The 21,578-nt window shown below is 39.3% G+C and overlaps 1 protein-coding gene across 1 annotated transcript in view; it reads left to right on the top strand.

Moving 5' to 3' along the window:
• The first annotated feature begins 1,401 nt into the window (after positions 1–1,401).
• The window catches only part of LOC136867121 (uncharacterized), a 42,559-nt gene continuing 22,382 nt past the window's right edge, over positions 1,402–21,578 (top strand). Inside the window, exon 1 of the mRNA XM_067144225.2 lies at positions 1,402–1,533. Coding sequence (XP_067000326.2) covers positions 1,423–1,533 — 111 coding nt within the window. The 5' untranslated portion in view covers positions 1,402–1,422. The remainder of the gene's footprint in view (positions 1,534–21,578) is intronic.

The raw sequence follows: 21,578 nt of genomic DNA, 5'->3' as shown, positions 1-21,578 counted from the left end.
ATCATATACACAAATTATACAATAAATGCTCAAACAACCAGTCTGAACAAGTTACAATACTGAAGGCCCTTGCGAAGTTACAAGACACAGACAATACACCTGAAACATCTGTAGTGATACAAATCGACAGTAAAATAACTTTGGGACTTTCATGAAACAACCATAAGTATAACATATTGATAGAAAAAAAAACAACTTTTTACGACACATTCACCTAAAGAACATCGATTGGTGAGTCAGTGCTACCTAAAGAACATGTTTTCATTGATCAAGGCCCATGTTGGCAATGAAAGAAACGAGCTTGCTGACCAATTGGCCAAACACGCTGCAAACAACCCGGACACCTATCAGCACAATCAAATAAGAAACAAAGGAGGAAACTATTCAATTGTGGGAGAGCGAGTAGGAAATACAACAAACGGAAGTCTAACAAAATCTTACTTTACTAACTTATTGAACACTAAACTAAACCTAAGCCATAATATGAAAACTATGACTACAAGTCACGGAATATTGAAAGAATACTTCTTTAGGTTCAAAGTAATTGAAGACCCTACATGCACGTATAGTGAAACAAGTCCTCAGACTATTGGTCATATCCTTTGCGAGTGAAAGTTCTCAGTGCCGAGAGAGGTGAACTTTGTTGAAGTGTTACAAACTCAGCGGCTGTTGGCGGGTGGAGAAAAAGCGAACCTCTAGGAAGTATATGGATTTGTAAATAAAATACATTTTGATCTTACAACGAACAAACGCTATATAATTGGCAAGAAGACACATAATTACTGTAATTTCGTATAGGGTATGAAGTTAGTACTATCTTTATGTACAGTACATACAGTATAAGCATGCAGTATTACATTTTGTAATGAAGCATGCTGTTAATACTGTAAGTGATTAAAAAAACCAAACATACAGCCAGAAACTCAACCAGTGGCCTCTGAAGTCTTAATATGACATTCTTCGATTCCGGACTCTCCATGTATTTCTGTGTTCAATACTCCGCCAAGCATCGCGGTCTTGTGCTGCTTATACATTTTTTTTTTGCAGGAGACAGATTCGTTAAACTCTTTTATCTGGTCAATGTACCGGTTTGGGGCAAAACCTCCCTGCCGTTTTCTATCAACTTTCTATCAACTTTGCGCTTTATGAGATGCTTCTCGATGCCGTCTCACCGGATAAAAAGGCCGAAAAATCTTAATATTTTCTTTTGACATGGAAAGGTTTCTTAGTTAAACAGAATGATCAATTTCACAGATAAAACGTAAGTTGTATTTATAGAGGTTGGTTACATCATATCCACGGTAAATAGTTCAGGGTATAAATTGAAAATACATTTCAAATGCCAGTTTGTCAAAACTAATTTAGCTTTTCTTTGTTTTCCAGAATGGCTATAAATTCAAGCTGGAATCCCTACGTCCTTGTATGAACAACAGTGTTCTGCGATTCAAGAATTTCAATGTCACTGTGGGGGACGACTGTATTGTCCGTCCTCAGGGTTGTGTGGTGGCCTCCAAAGAGATCACAAAGGTCATGGTAAGTGAGGTCTCGGAACTTTGTGGTTCATTTCGTTCTCTGTTTCGGTTTCATTTTGAAATTCTCTCTCGTCGGCAGAGTAACGCAGTTGTCTAAATGTTATCATTCAATTTTGTGGAATAGAATCATGGAACGACTAGCTGACATTTTATGAGAGGTTAAGTGCAGGAGTCTTGTACTACAACGCCTTTTAAGATCAAATTTCCAGCAATGCAGTGTCATTTAACATTATCAGCAGCAGCAGCAGCAGCAGCAGCAGTAGTAGTAGAGAGTATGTAAAGCACATACATTGATTATTTGTTATTCTAATATACTGTATGTGTCCCTTTTCCTATTCGAAACAAACAACCAGTTCGCTGTCGCCTGTCAGGATGTGTAGCTCAGTCGGTAGAGCGTTGGCTTTCTGAGTTCAAGTTGGCAGGTTCGATTCTGGCTCAATCCAGTGCTATTTGAAGGTACTCATATACGTCAGCCTTGTTTCGGCAGATTTACCGGTACGTTAAATAACTCTTACTGAATACAATTCCGACACTTCGGCGACTCCAAAAGTCGTAAAAGTGGAGTTAATAGGACGTAAAACTCATAACTTAAAAATAATCGCAGTCGCCCTGGGAATAGATCCGGTTGTACCTGAGCAGTGGCGAAACATGGGAATTTTCTTTGGATAAACATAAATTTGTGTCCTGGTCACGATGTGGTGCAAATATTTTCAGATACACCTCCAATGAAGGTGAACTGCATATACATATTTCGCTACATTTTCGAACCCCACTTTCTTGCAGAACCGTCAACCGAACCCAGGCCTTCGATGATCGCAGCTAATAGTGCAAACCGTTACGATACGGAGGCGGACTTTTCCTTAGGTAAACTTCGTTTTTTTAAATACAATTGGCTTTACGTCGCATCGACACAGGTAGGTCAAATGGCGACGATGGTATAGGGAAGTGCTAGGAGTGGGAAGAAAGCGGCTGTAGCAACGAGCTAAAATAATATAGAGGGGCGGTATTCCTGATATCAGCGCTCCTTGCGGAGGCAAGCTCATAAAGGGCAGCCATGTTTTGAGTTGTCAGAAGAAAGCGAGTTGGCTCGAGAGCATAGCCTTTGATCATTCGACAGGGAGATAGTGCGTGGCGCTTGAACATAGTAAGTTTTAGAAAACGAAAAGTTTGATTCTCGTCTTAAAGTATGTCATCCGGATGCTCAGCGTACGGCTGGACTAATCGGAGTGTGGTGATTGATAATGTTCCCTTTATCCGACTTATGATACCGGTAGGTGATGATTTCAAAGCATGACAACCAACAATTTGACTATCCTACAAATACAGTAGTGCCGTCACGTTATGGTTAGGCTACATTTTGAATATGTATTTTAGCTTCTTTATAGAACTGAATTATTTAAATAGGTAGTCAGCATAATGGAATTCATTGTTTTGTAAAGTGATTTGGAATGAATCTCTAACAAAAATTAATGTTAGACATTGGGGGGAGCCTAGGTACATTGTAAAGTGGTTGGGACCTACTGAGGGCTCTGCCGGACAGACCATACATACGCCTGCACTCTTCCTTCCCCTGACAAGCCCATATCGTCTTTCCAGGCTCCTCCCTCACCCCGCACCCTTGCTAAGTCTAGGGACCTACTCAAGGCTCTGCTGTCACAGTCCGAGCGCCTCACGACTAAAGAGAAAACATCGTGCTTGCTGGACAGCAGCCACGGTCTGAAAGCCTTTGCCATTTTCTTGAAAATAGAAAAGCAAAATAATAAACATAACATTGTATAACTGAATATCACACCACGTAAGTTCGACTTCGCTACATTTGTCCGTCTCTTTATGTAATCAATTACGGAGTGAAATAACGTAAAATGTTTTTGAAAAAGCGGCGGGGCGGCGCCCAAAAGCCCTTCATGCACGAACCGCCACTGGTAGAATCAGGTAGTAATTAATACGTTTATTGCAGCCAGCCAGCGTCAGTACTTCATGTGGACCACTGCTGCTAGACACTGTCAAGTGCCCTGTGGTCTTGCCAATTGGTGCAAGTCACTTGCTTTCCCTTAAACTGTCCTTTGTTAATGTTGTCATCTTTGTAGGACGTACCCTAGCAATCTGACGCTGTTGTCCTTCACAACTGTAGTTTGCAGGCAACGGCTGATATATTGTTATCTCTATCAACACTGAACATTGTTTTCCTCTTGACTTTCCCACTGTAATATGCCAATTTTGTACCTTAGTATTTGCAATTTAATTACAAATCAGGTACCTGATTTATGCCTTGAGGTGGTACTATGATTGATGATGCCCTCAAGGAAGGGCGAAACAGTTCTCATATGGAAATAATAATAAATTCCTAAATATTTAACAGTTCTAATGAATTGAATAGGTGACATAATAAACTTTCTAGCATCCTACATATAGTATCTTCAATACGGATCAATAATGATATTTATCACTTGCAACATACCACTTAGTCGAGCAACTCGTTATCTTTCTCCCATGATATAGATGTTGATTCCCATAGGGAACTTAAAATATTTGTCCTGAATGAGTAAATTTATAATACCAATATAATGGTCCGTTATTGGAAATTATAAATTTTCCAACTAACTCATTCTTGGTTGCCTGCGTTTCTCCCTCGTGTGCTAAGTTGGGCTCTTCAGTTGGGAATTACCACACTTCCCAAGACGCAAGGCTAGTGCATACCGTGGAGGCCACTGCATAGGCTACCTGAAGCCACCAGCAGTGCCAATGCACTATGAGAGCTATGTCACATTTCCCAAAATTTTGGGAGGTGTGCTAAGTCCCAACTGAAGAGCCCAACTTAGCACACGAGGGTGAAACGCAGGCAACCAAGAATGAGTTAGTTGGAAAATTTATAACGTCCAATAACGGCCAATTATATTGGTATTATACCTTTCTCCCAATTCTTTCCAGCCCAAACTTTGCAACATTTTTGTAACGCTACTATTTTGTCGTAAATCACCTAGAACAAATCGAGCTGCTTTTCTTTGGATTTTTTCCAGTTCTTGAATCAGGTAATCCTGGTGAGGGCTTGAGGAATTCCCTTCTTAATTACTACAGGGTCAGATAAAGTTTTGCCTACTCTAATTCTCTGAGTTCTATGTTCTAGAAATATAGCCAATCATTCATTTGCTCTTTTTTCTAGTTCAATTGCACTCATTTTTGCCAGTAGTCTCCCATGATCTACCCTATCAAATGCCTTGGAAAGGTCAATCGCAATTCAGTCCATTTGACCTCCTGAATCCAGAATAACAAGTTGAGCTTCAGTGGAATAACCTTTACTAAACCCAAACTGTCTTCTGTCAAAACAGTTATTAGTTTCGCAAACATGTCTAATATAATCAGAAAGAATGCTTTCCCAAAGATTACATAGAACGCATGTCAAACTGACTGGCCTATAATTCTCAGCTTTATGTCCATCACCCTTTCCATTATACACAGGCGCTACTATAGCAACTCTCCATTCATTTGGTATAGCTCCTTCATGCAAACAATAATCAAATAAGTACTCCAGATATGGTACTATATCCCAACCCATTGTCTTTAGTATATCCCCAGAAATATTATCAATTCCAGCCGTTTTTCTAGTTTTGAACTTCTGTATTTTTATTGTAAATGCCATTGTTATTATATGTACATTTTAATATTTCTTTAGCACTAGTCTCCTCCTCTATCTTTACGTCATACTGCTGACTGAATACTTCTGCCTTTTGAAGATCCTCACATACACACTCCCCTTGTTCATTAATTATTCCTGAAAAGTCCTTCTTGGAACCTTTTTCTGCCTTAAAATATCTACAGTATACATACCGTTCCATTTTCACTAATATTTGTATGATTGCCAGTTATGCTTGCCATCATGTTACCCTTAGCTGACTTCTTTACTAGATTCAGTTTCCTAGTAGGTTCCTTCAATTTCTCCTTACTTCCACAACCATTTCTAACTCTATTTCTTTCCAATCTGCACCTCCTTCTCAGTCTCTTTATTTCTCTATTATAATAGGGTGAGTCTTTACCATTCCTTACCACCTTTGAATGTACAAACCTGTTTTCAATTTCCTCATCAATTGCTTTAAACCCATCCCAGAGTCTGTTTACTTTTTTATTTACCGTTTTCCACCGATCATAGTTGCTTTTTAAAAACTACCTCATGCCTGCTTTATCAGCCATATGGTACCTACTACCTAATAGCCCTACTTTTAAGACTTTCCTTTCTATCACATTTATTTTCAACTGCGACAAAACAGCTTCATGATCCCTAATACCATCTATTACTTCGGTTTCTCCATAGAGCTCATCTGGTTTCACCAGCACATCCAGGATACTTTTCCCTTTAGTTGGTTCCATCACTTTCTGAATCAGCTGCCCTTCCCATATTAACTTATTTGCCATTTGTTGCTCATGCTTCCTGTCGTTCCTTCCCAATTGACATCTGGTAAATTCAGATTTCCTGCTACCATCACATTCCTTTCCATGTTGTTTCCCACATAGCTGATTATCTTATCAAATAATTCTGAATCCATGTCAGCGCTACCCTTTCCCAGTCTGTACACTCTAAAGATATAGAGTTGCCTATTATCTTTAGAAATGAGCCTTGCACCTAGAATTTCATGTTTGTTCCTTAACTTTTTCGTAGCTTTCAATTTTTTCTTTCACCAGAATGAATACTCCCCCTCCCTCCATTCCTATCCTATCTCTACGATACACGCTCCAGTTCCGTGTGAAAATATCTGCGTCCATTATATCATTTCTCAGCCATGATTCAACTCCTATTACAATATCTGGTAAATATTATATCTATTAAATTACTTAATTCTATTCCTTTCTTTACAATACTTCTACAGTTCAACACTAACATTTTTATGTCATCCCTACTTGATTTCCCGTTCCCTGTTCCCTTATCACAACTCTCTAGGCCAGCCCGTTTCCCTGAATGCACCTCCCTATTACGCTTCACAAACAAACTTCCTAACTAATACGTACCACTGCGGTTGAAGTGAAGGCCATCTGAGAGCAGATCCCGATATCCTACCTACTCCATAGTCTCATTTAAATCCCCAATCACCCTTCAGTCAGTATCCCTCCTACACAGTATTCCACTGATAACAATCTCCGCCTCCTTAAACTTCACCCGTGCTGCATTTACCAGATCCCACACATTTCCAACTATATTCGTTCTTATACCAGCTTGCCTTATGTTGTTGGTACCAACGTGAAAATCTACCACCTTCACCTTCTCCTTCCCCTCCTCCTTCTCTTCTACTTTCCTCAACATCTGCGTCAACCTAATTCCTGGATAACACTCTACCCTGGTACCCTTTTCTCCACACACTTTCCCCATATGTCTAACGATGGAATCCCCCATGACCAGAGCCTCAACCCTACCCACGGCATTTGATCCCCTACCCTCCTGGTCAGCCCGATCTTTCCTGATAGCTGCCGAAGCTTCTTCCTCCTCCCTTTTCTCTTTCCCATGACCCTGTTTCACCTGTCTTTTCCTATCTTCTACTCTACATTTCCATTTCCTACCTTTTCCCTTCCTCCTACTTCCACACATCTCAGCAACAGTTCCCTGTTCCTCATCTTCCCTCTGTTGTTCTACCTGGAGTGACTCGTGCCGATTTCGCACAGACACCTGTCCTGAATTCTGATCCTGAATACTGTAGAGCACTTAGCCTGCAATCTGCTTCCCCTTAGAACATTAGAACACCTGTCTTCTACAATTTCCTCCTTTCCTTCCCCTCCCTCTTTTACACCTACTGTAACCTGTACATTGTTTGAGGGAGGCCTATCTTCCTTGCTGTCTTCTGTGAGAGTCCGAATTATCTCCCTCAAACTCTCCAACTCCTCCCTCATACCCCTCAATGCCTGGCCACACCCACAGTTCCTACACTTGCCCTCCTTAGCCATTCTTTATGGAAAAATGAAAAGAAAAGGAAAAATAAAATAACTTATGTGCAAAAAAATGAACGGATGGAAATATTGTCTAGGATAGTACTCAAAGATCACACGATAATAAGGTAATTAATATACGACTACACTACAATACTACTTAGTAGTACGCTACTTTTATCCTACAACACCCTAACAGGATAAAAACTGCTTTTAATTACTGAATACCGAAAGGAATACACAAGAATTACGCAATTCTAAACTGTAATTAAGCCTATCCTGATTACAACAACAGAATTTTAGTAAGAGAGTTTCTACAGATACCTCTAATATACTACACAAATATTTTACAATAATAAAGTAAACACGCAAAATTCTAATAAGATATTGCTTGTATACTACTGTACAGTACACTACAATAATTTTAAACTACGTTCAGACGTATCTTAATTACAACACCGGTACCGCATGCCACTACTAAGCAGAACAGAATTGAGAATTGCAAGTTTGAAATTTGCAAGGATTACTGTACTCAGAAATTACCAACAAAGCTAAATGCTTAGACACATTATTATTACTATGCTCTAATAGATACACACGAAAGATACACACACAAAGATACACACGAATATAGAAGGCAAGATACAGTACCATTTAAATATACCGTATCTACACTCAATTCTCAGCTGAAATATGGTTATATGAATTTTTACCGCTGGTGGATTACTATTATTTTCCCTACTACGCGGGACGGAGCAAAAAAGTGCCCTTAAATGCTGAAAAATAAGAGGTTGTCTACAATCATTTCTGTCAAAACTACCCCGTGGGCTTGAACTGCAATATTATTGGGAAATAGAATTTGATTACTAACTTTTACTCGACGAATAAACGAAGGTTCTTAAAAGTTCTTGTGTCCACCGACAAGGAAAGGGAATTGTCGTTGAAAACATTAAGCTTATACATTACTTATTATGTGGAAAGATGACGTGTTGGCCACAGTTTGGAAATTAAATTGTATTGTTGTCTCTCTTCTTGAAACGGTAGCTGTAAGTTGCTGGAAAATCTTCTTCAGTGGTGGGCGTTAATCTGTAGTTGACTAAGACCTATGTTATATAGGGAAAACTTAACTACGAACCGAGACACTGAAAAGGAAAGGAACGCGATCATGGCACGCTTCATGCAGACTTTTCTTTTTTTAATTTGAATTTACTCGATAAGGCGATGAATATGAACTAATACCTCGGTGCCTTGTGCGTTACAGAATTCTTAGGAACGAGCATATGAAACCCGAGAAATTGAAACACTCAGAAACGAAATATGTAAGTATGGAAATGAAAACTGCCGATTTTTCATCCATGAGTAGAAAATCTCAACAAAGAAATTGAAATCGTTTCTAATGGAGGTTCGACAAAGGTCTTAGAAATTACATTTATTGATAGTCTTTGTATCGCAAAGAGCGCTAAAATCCATTGTATAAGCGAGACCTTAATACATTTAACCGTAAAAAGTAATGTTTCGGGAAAAATTATCATAGGAAATTGATTTAACACCACTCTCAGAGGTACAGTTACTCGCTGAATTAATGTCGTGGCCAATAATTTAGAATCTCAACTTTAAAGAAGAAAATAAGTGTTCGTTGTATTCACTTCAGATAGACGACACAACAGATGTTCCAAGCGATTACACAGTTATCAGAAAATAATCTGTATATTATTTGACTAAAAGCGTCTTCGGATATTTGTGTTCTTTTCAATTCATTTTTGTAAGATGCAATGAACTTAAAATAGAGCAGTATTCCTTTCATCGAGAATGCGAAAGAGGAACAGTCAGATTGCTGTCAGAGGTAGTAGGCCCTATTTGAACCTTGAACGTAATAACATATCAAGTTTCCAATCTGGAAAGAACTGCGCAAGTTTTACACTCCACAGCAGATCCAGGACTTGGAGGAGAAGGAAAGCAATGTCAAACACAGGACACATCACACTATGCAGAATATTATTTCGCACGTTGCAGCTGTATTGAAAGAATGGCATCAACGGGGAGTCGTGGCCTCAGTACAGTGAGTGTTCTGCTTTTCAAGATAGAAACTCGATAGTGAATTGCACCTTAGTTGGAAGAATATGGCGTGGGATGTGTGTAAAGAGACATAGAGAGGAGCAGAAATGAAGCAGATGTTTTGTTAGTTGTATGATGAACACAATCAGTGCATTACTTGGAGGTAGATCGAAGAAAAGGGTGATTGTATATGTATTGAAAGGAAGCGTTTTCATTTAATTCGAATATATGAACTTTTTTCAACTTTCTTTACGCCGCACCAGCACAGGTAGATCTCATGGCGACAATGGGATATAAAAGCGCTGGGAGTGGGAAGGAGGCGGCCGTTGCCATAATTAAGGTACTGTACTAGCATTTGCCTAGTGTGAAAATAGGACACCATGGAAAACCATCTTCAGGGCTGCCAACAGTGGGGTTCGAACCCACTATCTCCCAAATGCAAGTTCACGTTTTTCAACTCTTCAGGGAAAGCGAAATAGATAATGGGAGGCGAATTTTAAAACAATGTAACAAAAGGAGTGGCACTTCTCTGGATGGTTTGACATAATGTAAGATCTCAGTTACTTAGTGTTAGATTAAAATAACATATTAACTTATCTTTATCTTGGTCTTTTATTTCAAAATGTGGACGATAATATGTATATTTTATTGTCACTGTGCTTTGTCACTACATTGGACACAAAATATCATTACTTGGGAGAGAAGAATTTGGTATGTGACTTGAAGACATTCATCTCATTAAGAAAAAGCCACACTTACTTACCGGCGTAACACGGATAATTCAGACATTAATAAAGCAAAGCTGGTCAAAAAACTTAGCCGGTAGACCATGGCCGGGAGCACTCGTGTAGATCTCCCGCAACATGTGGAGATCGGCTATCGTCGCCTTCTCCACCTATATCACTGCGGCGTCCACTGAGTTCCATCTCTAAGTCTTTTCACGGTTCATTTTCTTTCTCGGTCGTGTTTACGTAATTATTTCAAACAGGCTTCTGTTTTTATTTATTTTGCTAGTGGCGTTACGTCGCACCGACACAGATAGATCTTATGGCGACGATGGGATAGGGAAGGCCTAGGAGTTGGAAGGAAGCGGCCGTGGCCTTAATTAATTAATTAAATTAATTTGCCTGGTGAGAAAATGGGAAACCACGGAAAACCATCTTCAGAGCTGCCGACAGTGGAATTCGAACCCACTATCTCCCGGATGCGAACTCACAGCCGCGCGCCTCTATGCGCAAGGCCAACTCGCCCGGTGAACAGGCTTCTGGCACTTGCATACGTGAGACCAAACGTCGGCATCATCTTCGCTGTATCCAAATGCACACACGGGAATTCCTTGCGGGTGGGGGCAGTTCTAACAAAATTCTCCACTCTCTGGAAATAATTTGCCTCTTTCTTCAACAGAACTCCCCAATTCTTTATGCCGGGCTGAGTGACTCACGCGGTTGAGGCGCTGGCCTTCTGACCCCAACTTGGCAAGTTCGATCCTGGCTCAGTCCAGTGGTATTTGAAGTTGCTCAAATACGTCAGCCTCGTGTCGACAGATTTACTGGCACTTAAAAGAAATGACATGGCGTATGGCTTTTAGCGCCGGAAGTGTCCGAGGACATGTTCGGCTCGCCAGGTGCAGGTCTTTTGATTTGACGCCTGTAGGCGACCTGCGCGTCATGATGAGGTTGAAATGATGATGAAGACGACACATACACCCAGCCCCCGTGCCAGCGAAATTAACCAATGATGGTTAAAATTTCCGACCCTGCAGGGAATTGAACCCAGGACCCCTATGACCAAAGGCCAGCACGATAACCATTTAACCATGGAGCCGGACCACGTACAAGAATTCCTGCGGGACAAAATTCTGGCACTTTGGCGTCTCCAAAAGCCGTCAAAAATAGTTAGTGGGACGTAAAAACAATAACATTAAAATTATTATTACCGGTATTAAATCTATATATATAAAATAACTTGTCCTGACTGACTGACTGACTGACTGACTGACTGACTGACTGACTGATTCATCATCGCCGAGCCAAAACTACCGGACATAAAGAAATGAAATTTTGGGGATACATTCATATTAAGATGTAGGTGCTCGCTAAGAGAGGATTTTTGGATATACTGTCGCTAAGGGGGTGAAAAGGGGGTTGAAATTTTAAAATGAGTGTATCTATATCTCAAAACATTAAAAGCTTACAGATGTAAAAATTGGTATTTAGGATCTTCTTTAAAAATAAGGGAACACGTATTTTTTTGTTTTCAGAAAATCCCAATAGGAGGGGTGAAAAACGGTGAAAAAGGGGCTGAATGCCTTTAATCAGGATACCGGTACTTATATATCAGAAACAGATCTGAAAATTGGCACACTTGATCTCTTTCAAAAATAAAGAAACATGTATTTTTTTGTTTTTGGAAAATCCAATTAATGAGAGGGGGAAAAGGGGGATGAATTATTAAAATGAGTGTATCAATATCTCAAAACTTTGGAAGTTTACAGATGTAAAAATTGGTATTTAGAATTTTCATTATAAATAAAGAAACACGTATTTTTTGTTTTCGGAAAATCCCAATAGGAGGGGTGAAAAGGGGTGAAAAACGGGTTGAATGCCTTTAATGACGATACTTATATCTCAGAAACTGAAAATATTACAGACCTGAAAATTGGTGTTTGGGATCTCCTTTAAAAATAAAGAAACACGTATTCTTTTGTTTTTGGAAAATCCAATTAACGGGGGGTGAAAGGGGGTGAATTTTGAAAAATGAGTGCATCTATATCTCAAAACTTTTAAAGTTTAGAGACGTAAAAATTAGTATTTAGAATCTCCTTTAAAAATAAAGAAACACGTAATTTTTTGTTTTCGGAAAATCCCAATAGGAAGGGTGGAAAATGGGTTGAATGCCTTTAATGAGGCTACTTATATTTCAGAACCTGAAGATATTACAGACCTAAAAATTGGTATTTGGGATCCACTTTAAAAATAAAGGAACAGGCATTTTTTCGTTTTTGGAAAATCCAAATAATGGGGGGTGAAAAGGGGGGTGAATTTTTAAAATAAGTGTGTCTACATCTTAAAACTTTAAAAGTTTACAGATGTAAAAATTGGTATTTAGAATCTGCTTTCAAAATAAAGAAACACGCATTTTTTTGTTTTCGGAAAATCCCAATAGGAGGGGTGAAAAGGGGTGAAGAATAGTTTAATGCCTTTAATAAGAATCCTTATTTCTCAGAAACTGAAGATGTTACAGACCTGAAAATCGGTATTTGGAATCCCTTTTATAAATAAAGAAACATGTATTTTTTGTTTTAAAAAATCCAAATATTTTTGGGGGGGTGAAGGGGGGGGGGTGTTTAAAAATGCGTGTGTCTATATCTCAAAACTTCGAAAGTTTGCAGATGTAAAAATTGATATTTAGAATCTCCTTTAAAAATAAAAGAACACGTATTTTTTTGTTTTCGGAAAATCCCAATAGGAGGGGTGAATAGTGTGAATAAGGGGTTGAATGTCTTTAACGAGGATACTTATATCTCAGAAACTGAAGATATTACAGACCAGACAGTTAGTATATGGAATCACCTTTAAAAATACAGAAACATTTATTTTTTTGTTTTTGGAAAATCTAATTAATGGGGAATAAACAGGTGTGACAAATTGGGGTGAATTTTTAGAAAGACTATATCTACAGTATATCTCAGAAACGTAAAATGTTGCAGACGTAAAAATTGGTATTTAGAATCTCCTGTTAAAGTAAAGAAACTGGTATTCTCGGAAAATTCAATGAAGGTTGGGGAGGGGGGGGGGGTGTGAAAAATTGAAAAATTTATTGAATTAATTGTGTGAGGATACTTACATCTAATAAAAACTAACGTTGTTACAGACGTGAAAATTGGTATTTAGATCTTCTTTTAAAATAAAACGACGCGTTTTGGGGAGGGGGCGGAGAATCATTTTTGGAGGCGAGTGTGAAAAGGAGTTGAATTCGTTTCATGAGGACACATATCTCAAAAACTGAAGATAATCGGTATTTAGAAGATCCTTTACTATTAAAGAAACAAGTATTTTTTGCCGGAAAAATTCACTTAAGGGGGGCGGGGAGTGTAAAAGTAAGTGAAAAAAGTGAATTATTTTTATGGGAATACTTATATCTCAAAACTGAAGGTAACACGCGTGAACATTGGTATTTGGAATCTCCTTTAAAAATAAAGGAACACGTTTTCTTTTTTTTTGGGGGGGGGGGGAGGTAAATCATCTTCACCGCGGTGGGGTGAAATCGGAGGTGAGACCAATTGAGTTTACTGTTCCTAATGTACTTATAAGGAGCCTCCGTGGCTCAGGCGGCAGCGCGCTGGCTTCTCACCGCTAGGTTTCGTGGTTCAAATCCCGGTCACTCCATGTGAGATTTGTGCTGGACAAAGAGGAGGCGGGACAGGTTTTTCTTCGGGTACTCCGGTTTTCCCCGTCATCATTCATTCCAGCAACACTCTCCAATATCATTTCATTTCATTTGTCATTCATTTAATCATTGCCCCAGTGGAGTGCGACAGGCTTCGGCAGGGTTTATTCATTCCATTCCTGACCCGGTTGAATGACTGGAAAGAGGCTGTGGATTTTCAATGTGCTTATTCTGATCATAAACCGATCATTTTTAATCTCTCCTAGGTTCGTTTTCAAGAGCGAATTTTTCCTTTGGAGAACCTTCTTAGATTACAGTAGATTCTTCTGGCATATAAACAAAAATTTAAACATATTTGAAATAAACGATAGATATATGATTGACCGTGCAATTGTTCACCTCTGTAATAAAGTCAATAATGCACGGAAGTATGTCATTCGTATCGCCAGAAGTCCTGCGCACTTGCCTGCGGGCGACAATGGTGCTGGTCATACTGTCGTCAATGACAACGGCAGCAGATGTAATTTACCGCCAAGGCACCCAAGACGACACCACGCCGGATCTCCTCAAGGATTTGATCCACATTAAAAATGCTTATAGGAAAATATGGCAAAGATTTAGGGACCCAACTGACCGGGTGGAATACCTGGACCTATCCCGGCAAGTACGAAATCGATTGCTGGAGAGAAGGTTGAAAAATGGGAGGAACGTTGCCGTAATCTCTCAGAAAACGAGTCAGATCGCGAATTTTGGCGGATTCTCTCAGAAAACGAGTCAGATCGCGAATATTGGTGGGTTATATATAAAACGATAAGGATTCAATTATAAATTTCAGTACAATACCGTAGCGAAGCACGGGTATCTTGCTAGTATTGTATAAAGAACGAATAATAATAATAATAATAATAATAATAATAATAATAATAATTATTATTATTATTATTAAATATTGTATAAAGAATTATTGATAATGTTATTGTCTTTACGTTCCACTACTGTAACTACTTGGATGGTTTTCGTAGACGCCCAGGTGTCGGAACTTTGTCCCGTAGGAGTTCTTTTACGCGCCTCAACCGTCTGAGCCACTCGGCCCGGCTATACAATATTTACGTTAAAAACTCATCCCTTGGCCCCTGTACAAGTGTTGCTACTGGTACATAAAAACATCCCAACTTCAGACTTACCAGGATAATTGACCCTTCTGGACAACTGTCACTCAATTATACCTCCCGGTAAATGTCACAAACTAATTTTTGGTAGTTCCCCCAGTCTCATAAAACTGCATGAACCCCGTTATACAATTAAGGTAGGGCTGCCAATCAGTGCAATATTTAGTACCGAAGTTGCAATATGTGTTGATATGTATGTTTTAATAATTTTACTATTGTAATTCCCCCCAACCCATGGCACAACCGAAGGGCCATGACATACCAAGCGACCGCTGCTCAGACGGAAGAAGGCTGCAGATTACGGGGTGTCGAGTGGTCGGCACAACAATCCTCTCGGTCGTAATTCTTGGCTTTCTAGACCGGGTCTATGGGTAATAAATTATCTATATAATGCAGGGAAGTACATACAATTGCATTGTGTTCGGGTTGTGAGCAGCCATGTATGTGATATAACCTTGGATTTCTGACTGAACACAGCTCTCTATAGAGGATTCTAATATTGCATACGCAACTCACAATGCATGTTTGTTGATGTATAGTAAAGACCTCTCAGTGTTAATATTCGTTTAAAATATCCCTACACGTGGTAGAAGATGAGTACTTGATGATGTGATGATGCTTGTTAATTAAAGGGGCCTAACATCTAGGTCATCGGCCCCTAAGATGAATAATTCTACACACCTGTGAAAGAATCATCTCATTATCTTGATATTCATATTTTAATCTATTTAATCGTGTATTATACCTACATTAAGCTTATGTCATAGATATGTTTAATATATTCTTAAAATGATACGAACCGAGCTCGATAGCTGCAGTCGCTTAAGTGCGGCCAATTTCCAGTAATCGGGAGATAGTGGGTTCGAGCCCCACTGTCGGCAACCTTGAAGATGGTTTTCCGTGGTTTCCCATTTTCACACCAGGCAAATGCCGGGGCTGTACCTTAATTAAGGCCACGGCCGCTTCCTTCCACTTCCTAGGCCTTTCCTATCCCATCGTCGCCATAAGACATATCCGTGTCGGTGCAACGTAAAGCAAGTAGCAAAATGATACGATAGGTCTGCTATCGAACCAGGAATATTTTGCTTGCCGAAGAATTGCTCTACCACTAGTAAAACTCTATTACTGTGCTGGCGGTAGCCCATTCTTCGTAGTCAGTATCAATATATTAGCCTTCAGAGAAGAATGCCGAGTCGCAGTAGTTGAACAGATGATAGAATTCCCCGATTTCTGGTCGTAGCGAGAAATTTCAACTTTACAAACACATACAGAACATTGTATAAATTCAAAGCACACTACGAAACATACTAACTGAAAATATCAGTATGATGATAGTTTACTGAGTGAATTAGCTATGCAGTACGAACCGTGTAGCTCTGAGCTCGCACTCAAGAGATGGTTGGTTCGGACACCATTCCCGGCAGGCCCGTAAATGAGGTGGTGGTGGTGATAGCTGTTTTAAGTGGAATTACAACTGGACAACTTCTCTTCTGTAATTTTATTACAATTTATTTCAATTTGCTTTACGCAGATAGGTATGATGGCGACGATGTGATAGGAATGGGCTGGGAGTGGGAAGGAAGCGATCGTGGCCTTAATTAAGGTACCACTCCAGCATTTGCCTGAGTGAAAATGGCAAACTACGGAAAATCATCTCCAGGGCTGCCGACAGTGGCGTTCGAAACCATCTACCGAATGCAAGCTGACAGCTACGTGGCCCAAACCTTGCAGCCACTCGCTCAGTATTCCCCATTTTCATACAAGAGAAATGTTGAGCCTGTATCTTAATTGAGGCCATGACAGCTACTTTCCCATTTCCATCAGTTTTCTTTATCTATAGATGTTAAATAGGAGTATTTCTTTTATTTTGATCTCCTTCTTGTGATTTGTATTACATGTATGATCAGCTATGGATGGTTCTACCGAGAGCTGTTTGCAGTATCGTTTGCTATTAATCTTAATCATATGTTGCGTAGTGAACACTAATGTAAACTTAGGATTTTGTATAAACTGGTAGGCGAGAACGTACCCTACATGTTCATGGGATTCATGAGAAATTGTTTTTTTTTTGTATTTTTGTAAATGTTTCCTATTGGAAGTTTTTACAGTACCGGTAATTAATTGGCCTCCTTATACAATCCGTTTCGGTTTTGATCTGCGGTAGAAATGTCTGGTGATATAATAATAATAATAATAATAATAATAATAATAATAATAATAATAATAATAATAATAACGTATGGCCTCCGAAGAGACCTGGCGCTGTTCCTCCGAGTTGACGCGTGTGGGTGACCTGATCATCTGCGAGGATGAGGCCCTGCCTAGGATGAAATCTAATGTTGAAGACGACACAAGCACCTAGTCCCCAAGCCAGAGGAATTAGTCAATGAAGGTTAAAACCCCCAATCCAGCTGGGAATCGAACCTGGGATCCTTTGGACTAAATACCAACCAGCATGGCAAAGAGTTAGCCTCGGAGCGGAACAGAAATATTTGGTTGTTTCCCGCGAATCTTGTGCAAGTTGATGATTAGAACGATTTTAACTCTGTTTATTTCGTGATTTCACGTAAGGCTCTTATTATTCCTCGTCCGTTCAGAAAGAATGGATTTCTCTTTTTGAAGATGTCAGCCCCTGTTCCTGGGGAAACATAAGTAAACATTTAAGATTCAAAATGGCTTACCAACCTGAAATCCTGCTCTTCGGATATGATGGTCAACGGGGGTGATATAGTTAATCGAACGTGTGCTCTTATTCAGTACACGCGTTGTGAGGTTTTTCTCTATTCTTTTAGATTGTTTGTAGCTTTTGCTTGTCGATTAAGACAGCTGTAAAATTTAGTTACAACCATTGGAACTACATGCACTGGATAGGCATTAATTTCTTAGTGGTGGTCATTAAAAGCATTGTTCCTGTGAATTACTCCATTGTTTAAAATCAAAACAATCGGGGAATATAATTTGCACAGCGTATTATGTCCACTGACCGAAATCTTACAGAAAAAAAGGAACAACTGATTATTGCCAAACCAGGCATGTAACCACGATGCAGTAAAAATATAGTTGTTCCATGTTATGCATGCACCCAGGAACCACGAAAAATGAAATCATTTTCGAATTGGACTTTATGAAAATCGGACAAACACTTCGGAATTAATACGATTTGATCCTCGTGGTATGGATTACACTGAATTACTTAAATCATGGGATTTCATTGTAACTAAAGGAAATTAATGTTTTTACAAGAAATATTACGATAACGTACGTAGAATTACAGTTTTTGATGAGATTTTCCTCCATCATCGTACTAAAACTGAGCTTAGTCTGTCCAGTGTTGTTGTAAGTGAATGGCGCATGATTTGCACAATATCCAACATAAGAATGCAACGAACTTCCATTGTATCCAATGTGATAAAATATGTTTGTGGACATAACACGTTTTGCTCCAGTCGTTTCGATGGACAAAATACGATTTGAAACGACAGTCAATTTTCAAGTTCCATTTAGACCAGGAAAACACACGGCGTGACACAGTCTGAATTCATAATGTGGAAAAGCACAAAGAAAAATATATATGCGAAGTCGCATCGAACTATTTTTGTTGATGGGTGGACATAATACGATTTGGAAAGATACTCCTCAATTAGCAAAAATCACTGCACTGATTACGAGGATAGACTTATACATCCGGCGAACATCGTCATTAATAATGTGTTCAGTGTGATGCCGTACTGCACCATATACTGCCCTTAAAACCGAATAACTCACGGGGGTAAAGCGCGTGGTGATGTTCGAAAAATGGGCGTAAGAAAATCTCTAAATAAACTTATACTAATCAGTATATGGACAGGAAGTATGGAGGCATATTTTCCAAATGAGAAATATATGCAAAGGACTTAAAATGGATGTATTGGTCCAAACAAAATACGGTTCATACTAAAATGAAATCCAACATGAAATTAGCAATGTAGACCCCAAAATTGGTCGTGAAAATGTGACTCGAACATGAAAATCAAATACATTAGAAGAAAATAAATTGAAAGGAAAGAAAGCGGGCAACGACCCGTAAAATATTGTTACAAAATATATTATATGGAGATTTGATCCGTGTTATTAATTAATTGTGTAGCTGCGCCAGCTAGGTTCCTTAGTCCATTTGCCCTTGACCATCGATCTTACGGAAATACTAATACACTACTACAAAAATAACTGACTACCTATATTTACACTCCGACATATTCGGATACAATTATAAAACACACTGGCACAGGGTGGTTCCTAAACATTCTCTCCAAAATAAAACATTGATTCTGCTGTATGAGTCAGCACTCCTATACAAAGTGGACCAGACAAAACTAGCTTCGCAGCAAATTAGCTATCGAGCTAAAATCCCAAATTTACACAACACAAGACACATAAGAACAAACAGGTGCACACACACAAATATATAAAAACCGGTGGATAAAACACAAACAGACAAGCATATGAAATAATAGAGATATCAGGGATCGAACCCGACTTTGGCAGGATCCGTAGGCTTGCGTCTAAAACAGACACAGTTGTCAATCTCTCTCGCTCCTCGTGGTTAGGTTGATCAGCTGTTTGGAACGCAAAACATTATCTAACAGGTAAGGATATGCAGAGCTCTGGGAACATATAACGGGACCTCGTATATCCACTTTCACTTGACACGAGGGGAACTAGCACTTGGCTGTCAAAAGAGCCAACTCGCTGGGGAGCTTATACAATGGGTCAGGCCTTCCGCCTGCAATACTTCTCGTGAACGAGGAAACAAATTACTTCATACATCTCCGCTCAGCTGCTACTTTCTTAAGCAACTCATCAGCTGGTTAATTATCGCACATACAAACATAGCTCCCAGCAAGAATACGGCATTTCTCGTCTAATTACAAACATGTGGCCCCAAAATCATCCCTCTGACATTTCAAGCCATTCACTTTGCATATCTTTGGTTCGATCCCATGATGTTCCCGAACTTGCCTTCTTCCCAATATAAATGATTTTACTATGACAAGACGGTGGATATATTGTCACTGCACATCCTGTAGTTAGATATAATCCATGCCACATGCATAGAAACAACGTAGCTATTTCATGTTACTAATTATCTGAATTTAATCCAACGCAGCGGGCGTGTAACCTGTTTGATGTTTAAAGGAACTCTATTCGAAATACCTCTATGATAAATGATATAAAAGAAAAATGGAAGTACACTAATCAAGCAAAGAAACCCATCTATCATAATCCTATCATTACCCTTTCTTTCCATCTATCTAAATATGTGCAATTCAAATGGGCTAAAACATGCACACCAGCCCCGACAAAATTTAACATTAAATTAATCAAAAACAATTGCCACTTTGGCTGACATTTAATCATTGAAATACCCAAATTAACTCTACTGTAGTGTATTAATATCCTAAAACATGGTTATATGGACATTAGGACTTAACTTTTGCAGCGGGCAGCACAGGTTGAATGTTCCTGGTCTCGAGTCCTCGTACAGCCATAATTGTATTCTTCTCATTCTTGAAAACGTCTGCAAAGATGCTGTGAATTAAAGGCTCCTCTTCACCGTTCTGCATGCACGCACACACAATATTGATCCCAATGATAGGCTATAATTGGCGTAGTCTACGCTCAAGTATTGGTCCCAACTTACGCGCCATTAGGTTAAGGGCATATACCCGATCAATATTAGTCCTTCTTTGCGTCTAAACTATGAGGAACGCACTCGTAATATCTGCTACTCGCGAACACGTACCGACTGGATATGCTAATTAAAGTGTTAATTGTACTTTTATTACACTCGCAGGTCTGGAGTTTTTATTCTCTGATTAATGAATCTATAGAATCTGAACGGTACCAGACCGCACTTGGTATTTCAAAATATTTGATTAAGACCAAGATAGAGGTAATCTTTTAAAAGTACTGCTAGTCACAAAGCAAATTATTAGTTCTGGAACGCGCACATAGCGTATAATTGACTTCGATATTCACAAAGAAGAATATCACCTCTCACGGAGAACGACACGCACCGCGCGCACCTCACTGAAAATACTTCTGGCGAATGAGAAAGCTTCCCACAACTACGGGAGTTTAAATAGTCTTACAGTTTGTCCGTTGCTCAATGTACTCTCCGGCTAACAGAGACAATGGCCTGTTAACGGCTTTCCAAACTCCAACGGATTCACGTTCAAATAAAGCTACTTATGAAAAGTGCTGAAGTAATCATTATTATCACCTAGGAGTGAATGATAAATCTGCTTCCAATTTCTCATTAATTCGGACCTGGGGAATTTTAGCTTATTGGCGAATATCTCTGCTTGAATTCAAAGGAACCCAATCCAGCGAAGATGAAGTTGGTCAACCTGATTTAGTTGTCTTGGGGTTCCGGACGTTCAAATTGTACCTCTCCCCTAGCTCGTATCGGTTGAGTTTGAAAAGTAGAGTGCAGTCTACATGACTAGATACATAGCTCACGGTTCGACTTGAACTCGAGAAAGTT

Source organism: Anabrus simplex, chromosome 3 (genome assembly GCF_040414725.1).
Source record: "Anabrus simplex isolate iqAnaSimp1 chromosome 3, ASM4041472v1, whole genome shotgun sequence".
NCBI classification, from domain to species: Eukaryota; Metazoa; Arthropoda; class Insecta; order Orthoptera; family Tettigoniidae; genus Anabrus; species Anabrus simplex.
The sequence above is the reverse complement of the archived record's forward strand: the minus strand, read 5'-3'. Positions and strand labels throughout refer to the sequence as shown.